Source organism: Vidua macroura, chromosome 14 (genome assembly GCF_024509145.1).
Source record: "Vidua macroura isolate BioBank_ID:100142 chromosome 14, ASM2450914v1, whole genome shotgun sequence".
NCBI classification, from domain to species: domain Eukaryota; kingdom Metazoa; phylum Chordata; class Aves; order Passeriformes; family Viduidae; genus Vidua; species Vidua macroura.
In genome coordinates this window covers 6,116,118-6,141,091 of record NC_071584.1, presented here as the reverse complement: position 1 = coordinate 6,141,091, position 24,974 = coordinate 6,116,118, and the positions used below count along the sequence as shown (strand labels likewise).

The following is a 24,974-nucleotide window of genomic DNA, read 5'->3' as shown; positions in this document are numbered from 1 at the left end:
GAACAGGTGAGAACCAGGTCAGCCATGGTGGTGGTGGCAGCCTCGGCTGCTCAGCGGCCTTGCATCTGTCATGTCTCACTGGAGAGCCCCAACACGGTGCTTGTGTGTGCATGTGCAGTGATGATGGCGTTCAGGGCACGGAGGAGGTGCCTGCTGCTCCCGGCTCACAGCAGCTCCTCCAGCACCTGCCGGCAGCTTGGCCTCACCTTCAGATGCACCAGGAGCCTGGATGTATTTTTCCTCAGGTTTATTTTTAAAAGACGGCTCATTATACACTCTGGGCAGCCTTCAAATATAAATAACCCGCGCCACATGTCCCCATATTACCAAGGAATAAATTACAGTTCTGGGTTCCCCTTCCCATGTTTCCCTTTGATGTTATTGTTGTGTCTACATATATATGTGCACTTTGCACGCAACAATCCAACCTCACCCAGAGCTGGTTTGGTGTATGGAGAACACTGGGTGGGACATCCCTTTGTGATGCTGAACCAGGTGGTGAAAACCCCATTTAATTCATTTTTCACTTTGAAAAAAATAAATGTGTTGAAAGACCCAAGGCTGTCAAGGTACCAAGTCTCACATCAAACACACGGACGTACGGTGCCATCCACCGCATGGGAACACACAGTTCCCCACATCTCGTAGGGACACACATTGCCTCTGAACCCGCAGGAAAACAGTGTCCCCGACCCTACGGGAGCACGGAATGCCCCCCACCCCACAGGAACATGCACTGTGCCCCGCCTAAGGGAGCACACACACAGCGCCCCCGGTCCCATGGAGCACACACAGTGTCCCCAGCCCATGGAACACGCACGGCCCCGACCCCACAGGGGCACGCAGTGTCCCCACGGGGCACACACTGTCCCCACGGGGGCACGCACTGTCCCCACGGGGCAGTCCCCACGCTCCGCGCGGTCCCGCCGGGCCCGTGCGCGCTCCCGGCGCCGCTGCCGCGGCCTCACCTGCGGCGGGGCGGGGCCAAGCGGGAGGGGCGGGGCCGCGCGCTCTCCCTGGCCCCGCCCCGCGCGTGCCGCCGCCGCCGCCGTGTCCCCGCGCCTCCAAGATGCCCGGGCAGCGGCGGGGAGGCTCCCGCGGGCCGCCGGTACGTACCGGCGGCACCGGGGCGGGCGGGCGCGCTGGGGCGGGCCGGGGGGGCTCCCGCGGGCCGCCGGTACGTACCGGCATCGGGGCGGGAGGACGCACCGAGTCGGGGAGGGAATGCCGCGACCCACTGGTAGGTACCGGGGCGGGAGGAAGCACCGAACCGGCCGTCGGGGCCCTGGCGCGGCCCTTCCCGCTGATTCGCAGCAAGTGCCGGGGCGGGGGACTGCCGCCCCTTCCCGGGAGCCGTTGCAGGCTCCCCCCGCTCCCAATCGCCTCTCCCCGTTACCAAGTGCGTCTGCCAGCCCGCTCCGGCACCTTCCGCCGCTTGGCGGGGAGACCCAGGTGGCCTGTCCCCGCGCGGCGCTTCACGCGGCCTTCCCGTAGCCCCGGTTCGCCGAGAGCCGTCCCGCTGGGGAGCGGCGGTGCGTTACGGGCGGAGCGGATACGAACTCGGCGGCTCCCGGCTCCCCGCCCGTGGCTTTAGGGATCCCGCGCCCACCTCCTCAGGCCCCCGCCTTCCCCCTCGCCCCGGTGGAGAGTGTCGGCTCCCTCTCGCCGCCCAGCCCCGTGCCCGCACTCCAGCTCCCGGCAGTTTGTGGTGGCGGGCTGTCGTCGCTGTTGCAGAGACGGTGCGGGGCCGGTGCTGCCCTGATCCTCCTGGGCCCCCCCCGCACCCCTTCCCCCAGCGCGCCTGGAATCTGCTGAACTCCAGGGCTATGGAAGTTAATCGGTAGCGGGCTCCGTGACCGGCGCTTCGGAAGCCGCAGAGGAGGGACACGGCCACGTGTGGGAGGTCTGCCAGCGCTGCCCCCTGGGACACCGGGGGTCGGGAGACATTTCCGGGGTACTCCCCGCACTTGGGGGTGTCACTGCTGAGCTGGCAGCGGAGTGTGTTTGCTTGCGTCGAGGATCTGTGCAGCTGCTGGAAGACGCGCCCAAGTGACACCTCGTTCTCGCGCTTTATTTTCCTGTTTTGCCTCAAAAAACATCCCAACCGCAGGTTTATTGCCCATGTGTGCACAGCTGGCGAGGGCTGGAGCGCGGTGAAGGGCCGTTCTGCCCAGCGGTCTGCGGAGTTTCCGGCGAGGGCAGATGGTTCTGCTTGCTCCGTCATTCCCTCAAGTCCCGACACGCCGGCGTTAATGGCTCCTGCCCTTCCTGGCTGCCGCCCAGGTCTCCCCAGCCAGCCCGGAGGTTTCGGCTCGGCTTTTGTTGTCGGAAGGCGGCTTCAAGGAGACCGGCTCTGCCGGAGGAGCTGCCGCAGCCGGGTGGGAGCTGGCAGCGGTGCCTGGCGGAGCACAGGGCACTGTTGGCTCCCAAGTGGCACGGGGGCATCATCGGGCAGTGTCGGGCAAATCTGAGAGGTGCCACCGACCTGCCGGGGGGGCGTTGAGTGTAGGCTCGAGGTGCTCTTAGATCCTTCTGCAGTGCCCTTCCGTCCTGTACTCCGGCTGCAGCGGGCGGTGACCCCCGGTTTGTGCTGGAGGGGCTGTGCAGAGCTGCCTCCGCTCCTCCGGGTGTCAGGGGCTCTGTGCTGAGCTTGTCTCTGCTGCATTTCGCCGTCGAGGAGCACACTCGAGTCTTGGCTTGTGCCCCTGACCAAGGGGTAGTAAAACCGGCCACAGTATGGAGGGAGGGAAGGAGGGAGGCTGGCCCAGGCAGCAGTGCTGGAATACCCTCGCACCGAGGGGATGTTCCCTGAGGACGCTCCTGGGAAAAGACAGTAAGTGCAATAGCACTACAAGCAGGAAGGATGAATTGATGCCAACGACAGCAGCAGCTGTCTCAGTTCAGGCAGGTGGCTACAGAGCCCTGGACGTGCCGGCTGCTGTGATCTGAGCTGGGTCTGTGCCCTGTGCAGCCTTCCATGGCGGCTGGGAGGCCGTGCCTGTGCACAGCCCACATCCTGCCTGGTTTGGAAGTGCTGCTTTGCAAAAGAAATGGAGCTGCAGTGGGTGATAAATCCCTGCCTTGCAAAGCGTGCACCGGCTGAGCTGTGCTGGCCTCTGAGGTACAGGGGTTTGTGTCGGTGTGTGTGCCTGTTTGTGAGCAGAGTGGGGTTGGCCCTGGGACCATGTGAGATTGATAAATAACTTACTTTTAAAGCCAGGATTATGTTGTCTCCTGCTCCATCCCCTCTAGGGATGGATAGGTGTTTCCAAACCCACGTTGCGACTCCCCTGGGCTTTCTGTGGGTTCCTGAGCTGTCAGTTGTGGCTTCTATAGTGTGGAGGGGCGCCTTGAGCCTTTTAGCTCTTGGGTCAACCCCTGGCTTTAGGGCATTGGAGCATCCTGAAGGCTGGTCACTGGAGGGACCAAGGCTGTCCCATCACAGATGCTGGAACCAGAACTGTCTCTGCAGGCTGCACAGCTGGTTCATTAAAGGAAGCTGATGAGCAGTGTGATTATTTTGTTCCTATGGAAGGAGTTGCTGCTGCTGAGTACAAACACCTTCTGTAACAAACCCTCCTTAGCCTGCTCGGAACCCCTCTGAGGCTGGTGCTCCCCTCATTGTGAGGGGAGGGTGGCTGCTCCCCTGAGCTCCCTTCTGGAGAGCGACAAAAACCTTGGAGAGGCTGGAGCCTGTGTTGCTGCTTTCCCTTGTTTTTAGTGTTCTTTGCCTGGAAAGCGAGTGTGTGTTGCAGCCTAATGAGTGCCATCATCTTGGTTGAACGGGCAGCCCTGGCAGCCCCTCTGACCAGTGAGCACCCTCGTGGGGATGCTGCTGCTTCCAACACCATCGCTCACTACTGTGAAGCCTGGGTCCCAAAAATGCCAGGGCAAGGAGGTCACCAGCGGGAAAATGGTGTGTCTGTGTGACTCTGAAAGGCGCCTTGTGCTGTGCGAGGGCGGAGGGCTCCAGTGGCATGCAGGGAACGTCTCGCCCCTCGGACCCTGGGCGCCTGCATGTGTTCCTACACAGCCCTGGAAACGTTGGGTTGGACCTTCGTGCCAGCGGCCCTGGACATGCCTCGGGTGCAGGGAGGGGCACGGTGCTGAGCCCAGAGCTTGTGGCTGTGTCATCCTTGGGAGAATGTGGGGCAGAGCTAGGCATGCTGCAGCTTTTGGGGTGCCAGTGGTGGGGCCCTGCCAGCATCGGCAGGATGTGGGGGCTTCAGTATCTGCCCTTTCCCTGTCTTTGTCCCAGCCCCTGGCCCAGGGAGCACGGCCAGTGACGGAACTGCCCTTTTTGTGCCTCTGGATGTGCTGCACTTTCTCAGGAAACAGCCAATTGTGCTCGCTGGCAGTCCATCACTCTGCCTTGCTCTGGCCCCCTGCCCTGGGACCAGGTGGGTCCTGTGGCCAGGGTGGGGACACCCTTGCCCTTGTTTTCTGGGGTTGCCAGCTCACTGCTGTGGGGAAGGCAGCCCCCAGTAATGCCTTTTACCACAGCAAGGACAGGAGTGGGTTGCTGGCCCCCAGACCTGCTCCAGTGTGGGAATGGGGCTGGGTGACAAAAATCTGGGATGCTGGTCGGGGGGTCAGGCTGGACCACTTTTTATCTTCTTTTCATGCAGTCTCAGCTCTGTGGTGCCAGTCAGCCTTCATGTAGCTCACTGATCCCCATGTCACTGTGGGCTTGGCTTCCTCCCCCAGCAAACAAACCTGAAGTGCCCTGAGTGCCAGGAGGGCAGGGGACGTCTCTCTGCTGGGGGAGTTCCCTGTGTTTCAGTGCTGCTGTCATCCCTCTCATGGAATCATAGAATAGGCTAAGTTGGAAGGGACCCATGAGGATCAGTAAGTCCAATTCCTGGCCCTGCACAGACACCCCAAGAATCTCAACATCTGCCTGGAAAGCATTGTCCAAGTGCTTTATGAGCTCTGGCAGCCTTGGGGTCATCACCACTTCCCTGGGCGGCCTGTCCCAGTTTTCAGTCACCTGCTGGGTGAAAAAACATTTCCTGATGTCCAACCTAAATATCATGTCCCTGTCCCTCTTTCCCTCTCCCTAAATGATGTCCCTTTCTTCTGTGCGTGTTTGCTCATAGGGGCTGTCCCAAATGTCCCCTGGTGCTACACCAGTGACTGCTCCCAGAGCTCAAGACTGGGGAGGGGACACTGCACCACTGCAGGTGCCATCAGGTCCCTCCTTGCCCAGGTGTGTGGGAAAGCCCGGTGTGTTCTGTGTCTGCTCCCACCTCAGCCAAGGCTGCCCTGGCACAGTCCAGGAGCATTTTGGACTGTGCTGAATTGGGGGGAGTCTCTTAAAGTGGAAAAGGCTTGTCGTGATTCTGATGGAAACTGTTTATTGTTGAAGGGGAGGCTGGCTGGGAGGGCCCAGTGAGGAGCTGCTGCCGGAGCCCAACGCTGCCGCCAGGTCTTCCCAGCTGGGTGGTGGCATCTGGTTTGCTTCCTTTTGGGCATTTCCCATGGGATTTCCGCCCTTGGACAGGAAAAGGGTGTGAGTGGGATCCAGCTGGAATGGAATCTCAACCAGAGCAGCCTGTGAATGAATGGGGACGCTGCTGTCACTGTGTGGGTTAAACAGCTTCTGAGTTTTTTACTCTCAGTAGAGTGACTGAAGGGAAACGGAGGAGAGGGAGAGAACGGGAGCGTTGTGGGGTTTTTTTTTTGTTTTTGTTTTTGTTGGGTTTTTTTTGTTTGTTTTTTTTTGTTTGTTTTTGTTTGTTTGTTTGTCTGTTTGAAAGAGTTGGAGTTTTTGATTTTTCTGGGATTTTTTTACAGGTGTTGCAGTTGGATGCTGCAAGCTCTCAGGTCTCAAAACTGTATTTTATAAATCTCACTGTCTGGTGATGCTGCTAGAGAAGGAGAAGCCAGTGTGAGAAATAAGTGGAAACTTGCTGTATCACTGAGACTCTTGAGGGCAGATCCGAGGGACTCGTGCTGCATCCATGCAGGAACACATACAGCAGGTCTGTATGCCAGCTGTGTCAGGGATCCCCCAGCTTCACACACTTTCCGTGGGATTCCAAAATGAAAGGGCTCCGTGCCTCTGCGGAATGTCATTATTGTTTATAACTGAGATTTGTGTCTCAGAGAGAAATTAATTGCTCAGTCTATTTCTTGTTTTGCAGATGCAGGAAATTGACTACACAAACCCAGTTTTGAGTTGGTTGACTGAAGGGGAAAAATTGCATTCAGGCAGGAGGCAGAGGCCTGGCTGGAATGGGGTTCTGTGGGGGCACAGGGGAGGTGACAATGTGCCAGCTGCCCAAGGTGCAGTCTGCAGCATCCTCTGACAGCACAGCAGCAATACTGAGGAATAAATTAGCTTTCTTTTTCAAAGAGACACAGAGCAGCTTAAATGCATTTTGTGGGTGATCCTCAAAGAACCCCACAAACCTGGTTGTATAACAGGACTGAATGCAGTGAGGCAGGGAAGGATGGTCTCAAGGATGGTCAATAACCCCAGCCGAGCTGGGCTGGAGCAGCAGCACCGGCCTTTGAGCTCAGGGTATGGGGCTGTGAGCAGCTGCTCTTGTTCACTGCCCCCTGGGCCTCCTGGGGGGAAGAATGTGGGGGGGTTTTGAGCTACAGGGTGACCTGGCTCAACACTTCTCTAAGCAGCAAGCTGGGGTTTTGGCTGGATGCAGTCCTGGCTCAGGCTGCCACCCGCACTGTTGTGCTGATGCTGGGACCCAGCGTGACACTGTGATGCTGGCACTGCTGGCTGTGGTGCTGCTCAGTGCTCCAGCACTTGGATGAGGCAGACCAGGGCCTGCCACACTGAATATATATCTATACATATAACGCTATTCATTTTTTAAAGGTGGAATTTTTTTAAACTCTTTTGCTCCCATCAGTACTTTCCCAAGCCTCTGGCCACCATTGTGGTCAGTCCTGGAGTGACCCTGCAGAGTGCTGTGCTCCCTCCAGCACCTCAGGAGTTTGTGTCCACTTGTCATTCCTCAGCAGCTGTGTTCTTTGCCTGTCTGTGGAGCCACATCCATTTTCCATGGGGAATCAGGAGTGTCAGGTGCTCTTGGAGGAACCTGGTATGTCAAACCCGCAGGGAGGCTCTGGAATCGTCTGTAATCATTACAAATGCAGAATTCGGAACGTTTTGGGTTCCTTTCAGATCATTAAAGAACTTATCAGTGTGTGAGAACAGGTATTTTCTGTGCCCTGCCTCTTGTTGCCAGGAGCCTCTGCCTCCCTCTGGCAGCCCACAGGGAAGGAGCAGAGATGGCAGGAGGAAATTACCTTTGTAGTTACCTGCTTCATGCCCTGCAGCTGAGCAGAACTGAAAGGGATGGCGGGCACATCCAGAGCTCCTGCATGCTGCCAAAATTACCTTGGCTGCCCCTCAGAGCAGGGAGGAGACCTTTGGAGAGATGCAGTGTGGTGCAGGCAACCAGCATGGTCCAAGTCCTCCACCCAGCTGGGTGGGGATGGTGGACTTTTGTTTAGTGTGCTCTGGGATGCAGCCTGTGCTGGGTTCAGGGTTGTTCCCTGGTCCATTGCCACAGGATGATCCATGGGGTGAGCTGCATGCTTCTCCCCTGGCTCTGTGAGCTCTGTGCCTGCCTTCAGCAGTTAGTCCTCATCCTGGCATGAGCCATGGGAATCCAAGTCCTGCAGTGGCATGGCTGTGCTGGTGTCCTTGGCTCAGGAAACCCCTCCTGGGTGGCTGGGGGAGTGAGCTTGGGGCTGGTCCCAGAAGATGCAGTGAGGTGTTGCTGGTGGAGCATCCTTTGATGTGCTTCATAAAGTGTGAAGGACACCACTGTGACATTCAGAGCTGACCATGGGACATGGGGACAGCCAGTGGCTCTGCCATAGCTGTCCGTTCTGTGTGCTGGAGCCTCCTCCTCCTCTCTCTAGAGATCTAGCCCCTTGACAGGGCATATTGCAGGGGGAGGCTGAGCCAAGGGGAATTGGTGCTTTTTTTGTTTATAAGTGTATTTTATTTTGAGATGACGGGCAAAAGTGCTTCTGTGCAGCAGTGGAGAGGCCTCCCCAAAGAGATGCTAATGGCTTTGAGTCACCTCAGGGCGTGGGAGCATTTGGTCTTGAAAGGCTTTAAATGACCTGTGTAATGCGCTGGAAAAGTGTCCAGGGAGCGCTGGGTCGTGCTGTCATTCCGCAGCACGGGAGGAGCACTGGGAGATGTGGCTGGTCTCCGGAGCACTCCCAAGGGACTGGGGTAGGAAAAAGGATTAAAAAGTGCTGTAGTTTGAAAACAAGCCCTAGTTGGGCCTTCGCTGTAATGAAGAGGAGGTGACTGTAGGAAGAGCAGGTCTCTGGCTGGCTGCGGAGGGAGCCTGAGGTTGCCGTGGGTCCCTTGTGGTCCCTCTCCTTGCGGTTCGCTCGTGGCTGACCCGGAGCAGCGCTGACATCACTGGCTGTGCCCTGCTGGAAGCGGGGCACGGGTGCGAGCTGCACCTCCAAACCTCCTCTGCTGGGACCCTCAGTGGATGGGCCCAGCTCGAGTTGGGCTGGCTCTGGGACAAACGTGTCTCCGAGACTTGTCCTCTGCACCTGGAAGCCTGGAATGGTGAAGCCCCAGGCTGAACCCTCGACTGCGGCAGCTTTCCTCCTTTTAAATCATTGATCTCTTTTAGCTGGCCCAGGAGCCCAGTTATGCCAGTCTGAGTGCCACTTTCTCAGCATTGCAGGGGGAGCAGGGGGCAGAGGGAAGGAGAAGGGTAGAAAAGTCCAAAATATCTGCTGCTACCTGCTTTGCTTCTGCACTGGGCATTAGCACTAATTATCCCCCCATTGTCTCCAGTTCCTGCAGGAAGTGTTGTTTATCCTTTCAGCCTCCCAGGAATGCAGCCCAAGGAGCTGTGCAGATATATTTAACCTTGCACGGAGCAGCACAATGGCCCTCGGATTTCCCGGCCCTGTGGTACCTCTGGGAAGTGCACTGTCGCTTTGGGGCGGGGAGGTTGGAGAGGGCGCTGGGTCGGGACAGCGACAAGGCTCGGGGCTGACTGCACAGCCCCCGTGCAGTGGCCGGGATCTGCCAGGGGGTCGGAACTGCTGCTTTCCTGCTGCCGTCCTGAGGAGCAAAGTGGGACTGAAGCGATGGCATGGGCAGCGTGTGTTCCCATGCGCTTGGGACTGGCGTGGTGCCAGGGTTACATGTGCTCCTCGGAGCTCCAGCAGCACACACATGACAGAGCTTTTGGCTCAGACAGCAGCTCCCGTCCCCTCTGGAGCCCCTCTTGCCCCCTTGGCCCATTCAGTTTTCTCCCTTCCTAGTATTAGTTAGATGGTGCAGAGGGGCAGTGCCCAGAACAGGCTGGGGGCACCATGGTGGGATGCCCCTCTTGGCCTCTGTGCCTTTGCTGAGGTGGGACTATGCTGTGCAGGGGGAACACCCCTTGTTTGGTTGGGGATCTGTTGTTATTCCATCCCCCAGAAAACATCCCTGCAGCAGAGCTTTGACTTTTGCACGGCAGGAGGGGCTCTGGGGAGCACTGGTGCGAGGCCAGCTCCTTGCTGGGATGCACTGACCCCTCACTGTGGTCACGCTCATGTGGCAGCAGCACTGGTACCTTCCCAGGTCTGGATCTGTGTTTCCTGGCTGTTCCCCATGGTGGGCTTTGCCATGAGCCCAACCTTGCCTTCACTGTGGTCTCTGCACCTCTTTGAGCTTCACTCCTCTGTGGGTGAGGAGGTGAGGTGCCAGTGTCCTGTGCTTGGTGTCCTCTAGGAAGCACTGGAGTGGGGATAACCGTAGTGTGCCTCGTGGGGTGCAGACCCTGAAGGATGCCAATCCCCTATGTTATAAATGAAAAATTATCCAGCCGAATTAAAAAAAATAAAAAGAATTTATTTTAGCAATAGAGATCTAACTTAGCCAGCCACAAGGAAAAGGACAGTGCCAAGCCCGGGATCGGCACTGGGTGCGAGACACAGAGATCAGCCTCAGCAGAGGTTTCCCCCTATGCTCCCACACTACCATCCTGGTACAAGTGATTTTTATAGGGAAGATTTGCCTGAAGCCAGGATTTTGGCATTCAGTCCTTTGTTTCATTCAGAGTCCCATAAGTTGATGAGATTTCCTTCTCGCTGACAAGGCAGAACAATTCGAAGTCCGGAGCCGTTGAAACTCTTGATGAAATTTACGGGAACACAATATTCACATGTATCAGCCCGGGGGATGTTCCTGATGCCCATCTCTGGTCGTTCACGCGATGATCAGCGCCTGAGTGTCTTCATATCGCTTCAGATAAGGCCCATCTCCTGGCGAGCCACATCCTTTTGCTTGTAAATTGGGTTTCAACATACACCTGGTTTTGCCTGAGAAGGGGGGCTTCTAATGCCAAAGGGTACATTCTAACAACTGTTTAATATTATATATAAATATCATGCAAAAAAATGGCGCGAATTATACCTGTTACATATAACACCCTAGTACAGCACAGGAGCTGGCTGCTGCTGCTCCAGCCTCTGGAGAGACTGAGGGCTTTGCCTTGCAGTGCACTCCTCCTCAGTGAGGCACACCTCTGTGCCGAGCTGGATGATCTCTGCAGCATCCATCTGGGGGATAAGAGCCATGACTTGCTCTGGAGCCCAAAGGTTATTCCAGAGCAGCAGCTGCCATTGCAGCCATGCCCTCCCTCATCCTTGCTGGCCTGGGGGCTGGTGGCTGTGGTAGGGATGAGGCTGGGCTGGAGCTGCACTGCAGGCAGTGGCTGAGGAAGAGGGGAAGGATGCGGAGCCACAGGGTGCGCCTGGAGAAAGGCTCAGATCAAAAGGCTGCTACCATGGGTGGTCTGGCAAGAGCCAGCTGGGAGCAGGGCTGTTTTCAGGAGCTGCTGGTGCAGACATGAGTGCTGGGTCTGCTCGCCTGCCGTACAGCATCAGCTGGAGAGGTGGCAGAGCAGGGTGGCAGGAGAGCACAGAGCTGCAGGAGAGGTAAGGGAGGGGACAGGGTTGTGGGACCTGGAGCAGTGGAGTCCTGTGGCAGGAGGGGAGGGATGATTTGCATGGGGGGGTGGCAGGGCTGCCATGGCTGTGTGAGTGCTGGACATGCCACTTTGGTGGCTTGCCCAGTCCCCAGCTGCTGTTCTTAAGGGTCAGGCTGCAAGGGGCTCACTCACTTCTGTGATGGCCTTGGGAAGGTGGCTCTGCTCCTGCTAAAGCCACGCGTCTGCAGCTGGCCCTGGCAGTGCCACGGCCCCTCCCTCCCAGCCCTCGGTGTCACTGTGACCCCCTGGCTTCAGCGAGGTTTCAGCCCCTGAGCTGTGGGGGCAGCTGCTGGCAGAGAGGCAGGGACTGTGGGTTTCATTGCAGGGGGGATGGATGGATGGATGGATGGATGGATGGATGGATGGATGGATGGATGGATGGATGGACATATGCAGTATGTGGGAAAGAGGGTTACCATGGGCTGCTGGTGCAGCCCCAGGTTTCATGGGTTAGGGAGGGAAGTGCTGAGGACCCTGGGGAGCTGCTGTCTTCCCCAGGAATCGGAAGCAACTGTGCTGTGCTCCAGGGACCTGCCACAGCAGAGAGGGTGGAGAGGTGCCCTGGGCCTTTTGTGTCCTGTCAACCCCCAGGCCACTGATGAAGATGGCAGGGGAAATTTCCCACACGGTGTCAGTGGGAATTGCCCCATAATGTCCCAGAGAGCAGTGTGTGCCGTTGCTGCCTGGGATGTCTTCAACTCCCTCCAGCTGATGAGGAATCCATATGGCATGATTCCTGCTGTGTGGCTGCAGGAGCTGGGGAGCAAACTGCAGGGAATCCCTTCCTGATCCACGCTGCAGCTCAAGGGCTCCAAAATGCCACATCCCCTGGGAGCCCTTGGTGGACACATGCTGTGCTGAGGTCCTGTGCGAGCACTCCAGGAGCTGTCACCTTCCTGGGCACTGTTTGTAGAAAAGCGGCAAGATTTTCCCTTGTACCAGGATATCACTGAAGATCAAACAAAGGATCTTTGTTTGGTGCTTGTCCCTCTGACATCATGGAGGTGAATGAGGTGGAAACCTTGCAGGCTTTAGCTGGAGCATCCTTGTCCTGTGCAGGAAACCCAAGACAGCCCTTCCCAGTCTTGGAGCCTGACAGGAGACATTCCGGAGCAAGGGGATTTTGTGATGTAGCAAAATGGTCTCATCCCATCAGTGAAGGCAGTGATGAAGGTGAAATTCCCAGAGGGAATAAGGTGCTGTGCAAAAGGAGGAGTTAAAGAGCACAAATGGCCAGTGCCTGCTGGGCTCTGGTGGCTCTTCTGGAGGGTTTAAGAATGAAGCAACTGAACTGCCAGTACACAGGGTCTCTCATTGAAGTGAACTGCTGCATGGGAACCCAGCCTCCTGGCTCTGTCCTTTATTTAAGAGATGCAGGTAGAGCAGTGGAAATTATGTGGCACAACCTTGCTTTAGCACCAAGCAAATTGGCTGGGAAAATAATTAAAGCTGGTATAGAAATACTGTTTCAGTTTGATGGATTAGGGACAGCAACACAGGCTTTTATAGGGGGAATCCAGTTTAACTGCAGCAGGCAGTGTTCTTTTTCTAGTATGGCAATAAAATGACTGGGGAGGGCAGCTGGGAGATGTATCATTGGGATTTTCAGTAAGCCTCAGACAAATCTGTGGTGTTATTACAGTGGGAGTGGTGGGAGGAAAGGCCAAGTTCTGTTTGATGTGTTCAGGTGTTCCAGGAGGGAGGAGTAGAGGTGATGGTGTGGCCAAGGGGTGCTCTGTGCTGGCCTGGCTGAGGGATGTTCTGTGCTGGCTGCAGCTTTGAGCTTCAAATTTGGTGTTAAATATGCACAGCTGATGGAAATAAAGCACAGAAAAAATAAGTAACGGTGGATATGAATAGGCTGGAGGAGCCTGAAGGCCTCCCCTCTCCCTGGGGTGCCTTCCTTAGGTCAGAAGCTGTTGCTGATTACGCAGCTGGGGCTGTGTTCCCTCCTGGGACCCTGTTTCTCCTGGACAGGCCCATCCCAAGGGCAGATTCAGGCAAGTTGGTTGGGAAGGCTGAGCTGGCAGGAGTGCGGGGTCATTCCCCTCCAGGGAAATGGAGGGGGACCTCTGTCCCTGGAGTTGCAGAACAGGTCCCTGCTGCTGTGCAGGCTGCGCTGGGCTCCTCAGGAATGAGAGAGACGAGATGTGGCTGCTGCACAGGCTGTTCTGTCCTCCCCTCAACACTGATCCAGTTTTGAACTCATTTTCCCGAGGACAACAAAAAGGATGGAGACAACTGCTGCCCAGATTTTGTATCCTGCTGTCACTGTGCCAATTAAGGAAAGGGTTGCCATATTTTATTACTTTTTTTGTTAATGCATGGGTGGAGCAGCATAGCTCTTCTAAAGGCTCATTCTTGGAAGGGGCTGAGCAATCTCGGCTGAGCAATCTCGGCTGGAGCTTTTTTGAGGGGGAGGGGAAGTTAAAAAAAAAAAAAGAGGGATAAAAAGGGGAAGGGAAAATAAATAATCATATCTGTTGTGGAAAATACCAACCTGCAGAATTAACATTTGTCTGAACATGTCTGGATATCCTGATGTGAGACTGAAGGCTGGCCAAATTCTGCCTAGGGTTGGTGCTGGGCAAGACCAGAGGGAATTTTATGTGGACTTGGAAAACATGGGTAAAAATGAGGTCTGGATGCTGCTCGAGGGGAAAACGTGGATTTTGGGTTGGCTGCCTGTGCCCTCAGGTGATGTACACCAGGATGTCCCCCTCCCAGGTATGGATGGGGTGATGTGGGCAGCATCCCTCCTTCCACGTCTCTTCTTCTTTCTTCCCTTGTTGCCAAACCTCTGCATCTCTCCTGACAAACCCATGAGCTTGAGGCAGTGATTAAATGCTTTTATATTGTGAAAATAATAATTTGGGAGAAGAGGTGGGGGAACCTTTGTATCAAGAACCCTTGGTGTAACTTGCCAAGGGTAACCCATGTACCCTCACCACGCTCCTGCTGCTCCAGGCTGGCACACAGGGCTTGGAGACCGTCTGGGCTGGAAGTAAAAGTAGCAGTCACTGTGTCCCAGAGGACCTGGCACTGGCTCTGCACTGGCCCTGCATCATCTTCAGCTCTACCCACCCTGGGGTTTGCTGCCCTTCCCTATCTCTTCTGTTAGTCATTGATTTCCCACCCCCTCCCCCTTTTCCCTCGGTTTTGGGCAAAGCTCAGATCAACACCAAAAAATGTGTGGTTGGATGTCACGTGTTGTTAACCTGCTGCTGCTGCACGTTGTCATTACAGGCCAGCACGGACAGGGCCACTGACTCTTGGGCACAAGAGACACGGGGCCATCTATAAACAGTGCTAGTATTGTATAACTTTTATATTTAGGGAGTTAATAACTCTAAAGAAAGCAGATTTTAATCCAATCAACTATTCCTTGAGCTGTGTCAGTCCTGGACATCAAAGAGAACATCAAAGTGAGAGGCATGAAAGGCTCTGATGGCAGTATGGCTACTTTGCCAGGTGTAGCATCTCAGAGCAGGGCTCCCCTCCCTCCTCCGGGGGGGTCCTGCACCTCCAGCAGGGTTCAGCTCCAGGCTCCAGGCAGGGTCCTGTCCCTGCCGCTGTACTGCCTTTGAGCAGGCTCCTGGGCCTCCTCCACACCTCCGAGAGGGCTCCCGCTCCTGTCCCAGCCTGAGGCTCCTCTTGCATATGTCACAGGTAAAAGCTCTTGTCCCAGCAAGGAAAACAAGATTAATGTACAAATGCCCCTCAGTAACAGAACCAAAGGCTGTTTAAACTTTTTGCATTGTTTTCCCTCGGATAGCAATGGAGCTGCATGTGAAGCCTGAAACTGGATGTGGGAGTGTGAGATGCTGCTCCCTGGGACAGCTGGCTCTGGCGAGGTGCTGGGGAGCCTCTCACCCCAATCCTGATTCTTGAATTCTTTCCCCAGTCTCAGTCAGGCTATGAAACAAATCCTGTTCTTGTCCTTTTTTTTTTTTTTTTTTTTGTCTTGTGCCTGCTGACCAGAGAGAGCCCGTGAGTGATGTGGGGAGGCAGGAGGGGCTGTGCCCCCTGGCTGGGCTGGCACAGCAGGGCCTGGGGCTCTTGGGGCCAGGCAGCCACTGCGTCCCCAGCTCTGGCACAGGAGGGACCAGTCCCGGTGTGGCAGCCTTGCCAGCTTGGTGCCCGGAGCACTGGGGGTGTACTGGGACCCCTCATCCTGCCAGCCCTGCAGCGTGGAGAGCCCACTGGCTCCAGGGCAGCCCAAACAGCCAGCAGGCACAGGGCCAGGAGTGCTTCCTCCCCGCTGCTTTCCCATGGCTGCAGCAGCTCCGAGCCTTCAGAACCCCTCCGTGGGCTGTGCAGAGGAAGCTGCTGGGAGCCCTCGTGCTCCTCTGCCTGTTTGGCTCCAGCAACTTCTCCGCTGTCTCTCTTGGGGAAAAGAAAAATAATTTTAAGTGTGTGTGTGTGTTTGTGTGTGTGCAAGGCTGCATTTGGCCAGCAAGAGCTGCTTCAGCGTGAACGTATCAAAATATCGGATGGATTTATTTTATAAGCCCCTTGAACTGGTGCAGGGAAGAGCTCAGGGTTTCCTCCAGGCACATCCTATTTCAGACAGTGGGGAAGAGATGGTGCACTGGGGTGGGGGTGATGGAACTGATGTGCACGGTGGCATGGGGGTGGGCATGTCCCAGTGTGGCACCTGTGCAATTTGTCATTTGCAGGTGCTATAGTAGCAGCCCGGGGCTTCCAGCAGCCAGACCCTCTCCTGCTGCTGGGTCATCCCCCTACACTTTGGTTACAGCCCTTTTTCATAGAGTCCCAGACTGGTTTTTATTGGAAGGACCTTAAAGCTCATCCAATTCCAATCCCCTGCCATGGCAGGGACACCTTCTGCTATGTCAGGTTGCTTCAAGCGCCCTCTAGCCTGACCTAGAACACTTCCAGGATCCAGGGGCAGCCACAGCTTCTCTGGGCAACCTGTGCCAGGGCCTGCCCACTCTCACAGGGAAGGGTTTTTCCTCTTCTCCCCAAGCAGAGCCTGTGCACCACACGAAGATGTTCCAGGGAGGAAAACAGGGCTGGGCTGGGCTGGGCACCACGTTGCTTCCCACAAGGTCAGTTCCTGCAGCAGTGCCAGGGTGAGGGGTCCCTGTGGCTGTGACTGAACAGGGCTCTCCTCACATCCATGATGAGGGACACCACAGTGGGTATCACCCGGAGCCTGCCTTGCTGTGGCTGAGGAAACCACGAGGTACCACTTGTGCACGGGGTGGTGGGTGAGAAAGGAGGGGCTGCATCTGATCGGGAACGTGCTGGGATGCTGGCAGAGGCTGGGTAGCACTTGGGGTGCAGCTCCTGGTGCTCTGCAAACCAGAGTTGGGAGTAGCAGGTTGAGTTGCCTGCTGGGAGCTGTTTTCCAGCCTCGTGCAAAGGAAGTGAGCTAAAAATACAGTTTGTTTGCCTCCAGCTGGAGTTGATTTAGGTATCCCTGGCTGTTGTGGAGTGCAGCAGAGGACAGCCAGTAGTGGAAGTTTGCCAACTATAATTTTGCTGCTATACCCTCCACACCCTGCTCCAAAAACCAATGACCAGGAAAAGCAGGGAGCAGGATGGAATGTTAACAGCTCCCAACCTGCTCTGCTCAGAGCTTCCACGACTTGATTTGACTTTTCTCCTTCACCAGAAGCAGGCCTGGAGCTGCTGGAGGGGATGTTAATAGGTTTATCTGTGCCATGCAGAGCAGCCCTTCTGCATGGAACGCCAGCACGGCCACGCCCCAGTCTTGGCAGCACGTACCAACACAAACACGAAATCATGTGGTTTCTCCTGGTTTTGTCTCCAGCCTTATGGTCCAGGTCCTGCCCTGGCTGGGCTGGAAGGTGTGAGAGGAGCTGCTGCTCCTCCTCTCCCATCCCCTGCATTCGGCTCCTATCCCACTGCAGCTGCTGGCTCTGCTCCATGTGGGGTGAGACAGCTCCAGCCTGTGCTTGCAGGGGCCTGGCAGGGCTGGAGTGTCAGAATGCAGAGGATGTCAGGGTGTTGTTGGGCTGATGTGTCCAACCCCCCAGGCACCTGCTGCTGGAGGAGAGGAGCAGCCCAGGAGTGCAGCTGTAGTCTCACATCTCTGCTCTCCTTCCTTGCAGGTTCCTGACCACCTTCCCTGGTTTTTGATGCTGAATCAGGATTGTGTTAAATAAAGATGGAAACACTGGAGTCAGAATTGACCTGCCCAATCTGTCTGGAGTTATTCGAGGACCCCCTCCTGCTGCCCTGTGCCCACAGCCTTTGCTTCAGCTGTGCCCACCGCATTCTGGTGTCCAGCTGCTCCTCCAGCGAGTCCATCGAGCCCATCACCGCCTTCCAGTGCCCGACCTGCCGCTATGTCATCTCCCTCAACCACCGGGGCCTGGAGGGCCTCAAGAGGAATGTGACCCTGCAGAACATCATCGACCGCTTCCAGAAGGCGTCCCTGAGCGGCCCCAACTCCCCCAGTGAGAGCCGCCGTGAGAGGACCTATCGCAACAGCCCTACCATGTCCGTGGCCGGCGAGAGGATCGCCTGCCAGTTCTGCGAGCAGGATCCGCCCCGTGACGCCGTCAAGACCTGCATCACCTGTGAGGTGTCCTACTGCGACCGCTGCCTGCGGGCCACCCACCCCAACAAGAAGCCCTTCACCAGCCACCGGCTGGTGGAGCCCGTGCCCGACGCGCACTTCCGCGGACTGACTTGCCTGGAGCACGAGAATGAGAAGGTGAACATGTACTGTGTCGCTGATGACCAGCTCATCTGTGCCTTATGTAAACTGGTGGGCCGCCACCGGGACCACCAAGTGGCATCACTCAGCGATCGCTTCGAGAAGCTGAAGGTAAGGATGCAGGATTCCTCCAGAGCACTCGGAAGCTCAGTCTGTATGTGGGAGCTGAGGTTGCAGTGCATGTGATGTGAACCTGCGTGGATGATGTTTGACCTATATGAAGTTTGGAATCCCCCTCCACCCCCCATGCATTCTGAATAAACCTGCAAAACACTTTTCATTCCTTTTTTTTTTAATGAAAAGAACCTACAAGTCCCATCTGAGGTCATGCTGGTGAGGCGTGACTGTGGCAGCAGTCATTTTCCCATTAGAACCCTGCTCATGCCTTTCTCAGCTGCTGCTTTCTCTGGCCTTTTTCCCTTCATGTTCCAGGCTCATTCTGCCCCAAAAGCGCTTTTCTGGGATCTTTGACCTGTTCATGTTCAGAACAAAATCACTCTCTCTACTCTCACGTATTTTGAGGGCAGAAGGAATACTTCAATTCTCCAGCAAAACCACAGAACACTTGGGGTTTTTTTTGCACAGACCAGATTATTTTTTCCTCCTTGTTTTTAAACAAACTGGTGCCTGGAAAGAAATCTTCCTAGATGTCCAGTTTGTTGGGCTGGTTTCCCACCTCCCTGTCTCCAGACTCTCCTGAACTTGCTGTGAGGTGCCCAGTGCTGTGACTAAACACCCCTGATGGCATGAAGAATGGGATGGGAATGTCCTGGGTGTTTCTTCCTCATATTCCAGCCACCAGGTTTGGCTTTGGGTTAGTGCTGCCAAATGGGGCCTGGGGAGGCTTGCTTTGCCTGCCCGTCTCCCATCTCATCATTCTCACCTAGGCTTCCCTGGTGTGCAGAGCTGCGCCAGCAGCCCTGTCCATAGTCCAGGACATTCTTTTTCCATGAGGAAATGTCTCAATTAGCAAATTGGAAACCTTCGAAAGCAGTGACCATGTTTGCATGCAATAAAGCCTGGGCAGAGAAATTAAAACCCTGGAATATTCCTCCCTGATCCAGCCTGTGCCAGCCAGGCAAATCCTTTTGAGGAAGCCTAGCAGGTTGCCAGAACACTGTTATTTTCCCTTTTAAATAAGAATCTGAAGTGATTTTGGCCATGGATGGAAGCTCTCCTCTGCTGAAATCATTTTTCCTGTGCCATTCATCCTGCCCAGCTCCTCAGTCTCTGCAGGGCTGGAGCTGCTGGGGGAGCAGGGGTGAGGATGGCCACAGCTACCTGGAGAGGACCTCAATGTGTGTTCTTCTGCTTCATCCTCCAGCATATCCCTGCCTCTGGCTATGCATTGTTAGGGCTGGATTTGGGTGTCTCTTTTCCTGACACTTTGCCTCCACTCCAGAGATTGCTCAGGATCGACGCTAGGCTTCACCAACAGAGCCAGTATTTGTTTTGGCATCTTGTGGCATCTCCTTACATGGTCCAAGCTCCGACCACTGTGTGCTCCTTGGCACCAATGAAAATCCTTGCAAGTACCTGAAATACTTGAAATCCTTAAATATGTGCTGATAGGATGCTGCTACCTGGGAATCTGTGGCCAGTGGAGCAGCTGCTGCCTCCCATGGGCCTGCTCCATGTCCCATGCCCACGGCAGGGCTCTGCCCCTCTGTCCCCTCCTCAGGACATCACTGGTGAGCTCGGTGCCTGCTCCCAGAGCTCTGCAAAGCTCTCGGGCAGCCAGCAGTGAGCAGATGCGCTTAATCCCTGGCTTTGATCCCGTATCCTGAGTGAGCTGGGAACACCTTTCAAGTTAGATTTTTTTGATGAAAAATTGGATTTTTGAAGTGAGTAACTTCCTGTTGTCAGAAGGGCTGTGCTTTCCACAGAAATCATTGGTGGGGAATATTTTTTGTCTCTTTAGAAGAGCTGAGTGCCTGAAACTGGACTAGTATGTGTAAATGAGAAACCTTCTCCCAGTGCTCCCCTTTCTTCCAAGCTGGTTTTACAACTAAAGTCTCCAGTGCGTGCCAGCAGTCTGACTTCCCCATTGATGCTCTGTAATGATCCATCCATACTGTATTATACACCTTCAGATGCTTTAGGAACCATCTTTAATCCCTTTAATGCACATGATGGGTTTATTTTGTGCATCTTCAACTCCATTTATTTATGTCGTAAATTACGATTCCAGCCGGTGTGAGCAGTTTTCTGGATTTGAACAGGGATCACTTGGATGCCAGGCAGGATGGGGCAGAGGATGGAGTGCTGGATCATGTCCAGGAGCTTTCTGAAGCTGGGGTGCCAGGCATGGATACGGTGACATTGTTTCCCTGGGAAGGTTCATGTCAAAGGTTATCAGCTGCAGATACCATTCCACGGTTCTCTGATTCCCCGTTCCAGCAGGCAGTGCCGATGCTCCTGCTGTGTGAGCATGGCTGGGAGCAAACATCAGGATGGTTTGCCTCTCGGTGGGTGTCGGAGGGGTCGAGATGTTGAGCGCTGGCTGGAAGTCGACATTAAAGATGAAATTAAAACTGTGTGTGGATTAAAAGCAAAACGAATGGCCTGACCTAGATACAGTGAGCGCCCGGGACAGCAGTGCCTTATCTGCCTGGTAAAATCTCAGCCAATTATAAATTCAGATTGCTTGAAATTTGTCATTGGCATCCTGTCTGCAGTGCCTGCCTAGGTCCTGCCCGCGCTGCGGTGCTGAGGCTGGGGTAGGGTCACGCTGGGGGATGCAGCAAGAACAGCTCTGTGTGCAGAGCTCCAGCTGGCTCCTCCATCCATGATTTCTGGTGGAAGGAGTATTTGAAGAAAGGATTTTGCCTTAATTACTGGCCACTGTTGGTGGCTTTTCTGTGAGCTCTGCTCCCTTTAAAGAGCCAGAGAAGGGCCAGCTCTGAGGAGGCTTTTCCTTTGCTGGTGCTGAGTCTTCTGTAGATTGACAGGCTGGAAATATGCAAAAGAAAGAGAAGAGTGGTGTTTTTTAACACATCTGCTCTCTGCTGGAGAAAGAGCCATGAGCTGGGTGGAAAACCCATCCTCTGTTACCTGTCAGAGCAGCACTGCCTCCCGTGGGGCTGTGGGAGTGAGACCAGGATTAACAAAGCCTCCCTGTGCTGACAAATTGTGCAGAGAGCTGGTAATGATTCCAAGGCTTTTAGGAGAGTGGTAGGGTAGAAAATTGAGGAAAATCCTCCATCACGCTTCCCCATGGGACTTGTTCACCTGGGAGCTGCGAGTGTGTTCCCAGTAGTGCAGGGTGAGTCACAGATTGCTGCTTGATCTATAATTTACTGCACTGCCATGGGGCTCAGAGGAGTTTTGGTGTGTATATCTCTATTTCTTCACACCAAGAAGAGTCAGCTGAGGACAAGGGCTGCAGTTGTGACTGCTGAGACTCCCACAGAACAGATGGGGGCAGTTCCCAGCAGGAATAGGATTCTGGTGGTGTCGGAGCTGTTGGCCCCCGAGCCCTGAAGCAGGGATGCTTTGGCTGCTTTATTTCCAGAAGGGGAGAGACGGGGATGCAGCCCCAGCCAAGGCTCACTCCGGGTCAGTGGTGGTGGAGGATGGAACCCCCACTGCTGTGGGGACCTGAGGAAGGGACACGTGTCCCCTCAGGTGCCACAGCCTCAGCTGTGCGGGCAAGGGGGCTTTGGGCCCCCCAACTCAGCCATGAGCTTCTCAACAGCTCTGGGTGTTTTTAGTGTTATCTCAGAGATAGTTTGTTATCTAGTGGCCTCCCTGAGCAGGGGAACCTGTGCCACACACCAGGGTCCCCACCACAGGGTTCTCATTCCCATTGTTGCTCTCAGGGCCAGAGCAGCAAGTGCTCAGCTGACACTAAACACCCAGAAGATCATCCTCATCCCTGCTTAAATATTGACTGTTTGGAGGTCACAGGGGCCAGGAACCAGCTCTGAGGGCTGGGATCTTTGATCATTTGCTTTGCTTCCCAGAAATCTTTTTAAGGAGGGTATTCCTTTTTTACCTTATTAATAACTAAGCTATTATGAATATTGAGATAGCAGAGCTGCAAACTGCTTTGATTCGATTAATCTCTCACTTTTTCCAAATCTACATTCACATCCAAGATGATTTCAACGTTGCTATCTCAAGAGCAACTTGAGCTGGAAAATGAAAGCATAAAACTGTGAAAATCTCTTGGTGACACTATGTTTGGGATGAGGCTGGAAGATTCATCTCTAGCCTTTGTATCCTGGGAGATGGCAGCCCAGAACTGAAGTCCAAGCTCTCTGGAGGGGGAAAGATGGTTTGCAGATGAGGTTCTTTTTAAATAACAGGTGTCACCTTCTTTGATCAAAGTCCCTGTGTTTCTGCAGCAGGGTGTGGTTACCTGTCTGCTTTTCCCTTCTGTGGGCTGTTGAGCTGTTCAGAAAGGGCTCCCTTTCAGGCAACCCTCTTGCATGGAGGGGCTGTGGAGGCTGTGTGTCTCCATCCTTCCCCATCCAATGGCTGCATTTCTGGAGAGCTCACAGCCGCTGCATTTTCTATTTTATTTGGGTTTTTTCCCTCTTTCTGCTCCTGGCATTTCAGCCATGTCAGTGACCAGCCCTGCCTGAAGGCAGGCTGTGCTGGGCAGAGCTCAGTGGGATGGGATGAGGCGTCTCGAGCTGCTTACATTGGAAGGTGCCACCCTGTGAACACCTCATTTGGGGGAAGCAAAGTCTGTTTTTGCTTTAAAAGAATGCATAGCCAACAGTTTTGGAGAGCCCTGCTTGAAGGCTGGGCAGCAGTGCTGGCCCAGGAGCAGCACTGGGCTGCAGGGTTGGGTGGAGGGGGCTGTGTGCCCTTGCACCTCCTGGGCTGCATGCAGGGTGGGTGCTGCGAGGCTGCCAGCCTTCCTCCCCCTGCACCACCTCCCTGGGAGGTGGAGGAGCAGCAATGCTGTCCCTCTCCCCACAGCTGGCAGCCCTCTGTTCCCCAAACAACCAGCAGCTTTGCCGAGGGATTGATATTCCTGCCCTGAGTAGCTCTTGTTTAATATTCAGGATATATTGCATTTGGGCACAATGAATATTCAAGAGTGGGAATGAGCAGAGCTCAGCTGATGCTGCTGGCTGAGCACTGGGGGTGACACTGGCTCTCCTCAGGCTCTGCTTGGTGATTCCTGGCATGTGTGTCCCTGAAAAATGGGTCCCAGCAACATTCAGTGGCTTTGAGTAATTTGGAAAGTTGGGTACGTGAAGTTGAGTGTCAGATGAATTTCTCAGAAGGCTCAAAACCTTGCTCTCTGATACTGAATATTGCTTTTATTATCACATTAGCCTGTGAAACACCTGACAGGTGTAATTAAGTGATTTTACCTTGACAGCTGATGTGTTTTTTTTTTAAAAAAAAACAACTTTGAATATCCAATTGAAGTAGTTTGATGTGCCTTTTTGTAGAAATCAATATGCAGTAGCAGCACATCTGCTGATAAATCCTCCTGTGTCAGGAGTGGAGATGGATCTCAAGGACCTTGAGAAGGAGGGGGGGGGTTACCTTACCAGCTGTAGGCTGGTTCTACGGAGTGTCCCAGCTCCTGCTTTGTGCTTTCAGGATCTCCAGGGAAGCCATCCTCTTGCTGAAAGGTGCTTGTTGGCTACCATGGAGCTGGGCACATCCCCCAGAGCTGACAGATTCTGCTCCCCATGGGAGCTGTGACCTTTCATTTGACCTCAGAGGTCTTTTCCACCCCAAAGGATTCTGTGAGCAGCAGCAGATCAGCCCACCTGGGTTTGATCTCTATCAACAAACAGGTAGGTCTGTGATGAGGAAAGCAGAGGTGTGTCCCCAAAATTTTCTGATCTGGCTTCCAGATGAACAAGTTCTTGCACCTCTGATTCTGCTTCTGAGCTCTTGGCTGGGTGGTTGTAGGAGGGCACATCTGGAGCAGCTGGAGAGCTGTTCTTGCAGGGTGTCATGCCCTTGCAGTGCTGTATGACATGCAGTGGGAGCACATAAAGTCTGTACATGTGAGGTAGAGCATTCTGTCAGGAGGTGGGAGGGGAGGTGTGCAGCCAGGCTGGGTAACAGCACTGGAATGGCACCGAGTGTGAGTTCCTGCTGACTTGTTACACTGATGAGGCACCCAGTTCCCCTGACATGGCTGTCCCCTGTGCTGGGCTCTGGTCATGTACAGCAGGATTAGGGCTGTCTTTGGGTGTCCACAGTGTCTGTGGGAGCCAGGCCCTTTGGGGCATGGATCAATGTCCTTGGCTCTGCTGCGTGGAGCAAACGGACTCTCAGATACGAGGAGCAGGAATATTTCCAATCCTCTTAGTCTCTATGGCATGGATTAGGCATTTCCTGGTCCTGCTGGTTGCCCTCCATTCATTTGGTTGGTTTGGGAGAGTATTTTGCTTTGATGGGAGCATGCCCAGCCGTGTTCTTGGGAGGGATATCAAACACCACCACCAGCGTGAGCTCCCCTTGGCTCCGACCCTGTCAGCTCTGTGCATATGGGGCTTTACCAAATGTGCTCCAGGATGGAGAGACCTGGACAGCCGAGGGCAGGATGGGCTCCTGCCCCATGGCCAGAGGTGCGAGCAGCCACGGTGGCCGGGGAATCGGGTGGGATGTCCCAGCAGGAAACACCTTTTCCTCCTGAGAAAGCTGTTGGATAAATCTGCATCCTGCTATCCTGCGCACCTCCTCTGAGCATGGCCCTTTTGGAGCCCATTCTGAGCACTCCAGCTTTTCCAAGCATTCACATCTGTTTGTGAAAGGCTGGGATTTGGGCATTTTAGTGTTCAAAATCATCACAATATGCAGCCAAATACTTGTGAGCCACCTGAACCCCTTCGTGCTCTTGTGGGCATCTTTGGTTTAAGGGATAAGCTCAGCAAATAATGTGCAAAAAGGTGTGTGTCATGCAGGATGTGCCAAAATGATAAATCCAGATTCCTCCCTTGTTTCTCCAAAGGGCTTTTGGGAACCAGACATCCGGTATCCAAAAGAAAACACGCATTGATTGTCTTTTAGCATGAGTTCTTTGGCTTTGTTTGTTTATTTTTATGATGATGGTAATTGGAAACTAAAGGTCGAGAGACAAGAGAGCCTGATGGATGTGCTCGCTGCAGCTTTGTATCCTGGCTGGAGTCGGATGCTTGTGGTAGAGTGATCCATAAAAATCCAACCTCTAATGGAAAACATGAAAAAAACAAGCCCCTTCTTTGGCCTGCCAAGGAAGGAGTCGTGTCCTGCCTGAAGCTCTCCCAGTACTATGGAGAAGGAGAGGTTTCCAAGTGGTTCAGGGG

The 24,974-nt window shown here is 54.6% G+C and overlaps 1 protein-coding gene across 3 annotated transcripts in view; it reads left to right on the top strand.

The window, feature by feature from the left end:
• The first annotated feature begins 1,040 nt into the window (after positions 1–1,040).
• Positions 1,041–24,974, top strand: part of MID2 (midline 2) — a 67,566-nt gene continuing 43,632 nt past the window's right edge. For 2 of the 3 annotated variants that reach the window (XM_053990168.1, XM_053990171.1), the window contains exons 1-2: positions 1,041–1,108; positions 17,096–17,817. In XM_053990168.1, coding sequence (XP_053846143.1) covers positions 17,152–17,817 — 666 coding nt within the window. In that variant the 5' untranslated portion in view covers positions 1,041–1,108; positions 17,096–17,151. Of the gene's footprint in view, positions 1,109–1,158; positions 1,241–17,095; positions 17,818–24,974 lie in introns of those variants that run through there. The other variant, XM_053990169.1, reaches the window with a different exon arrangement.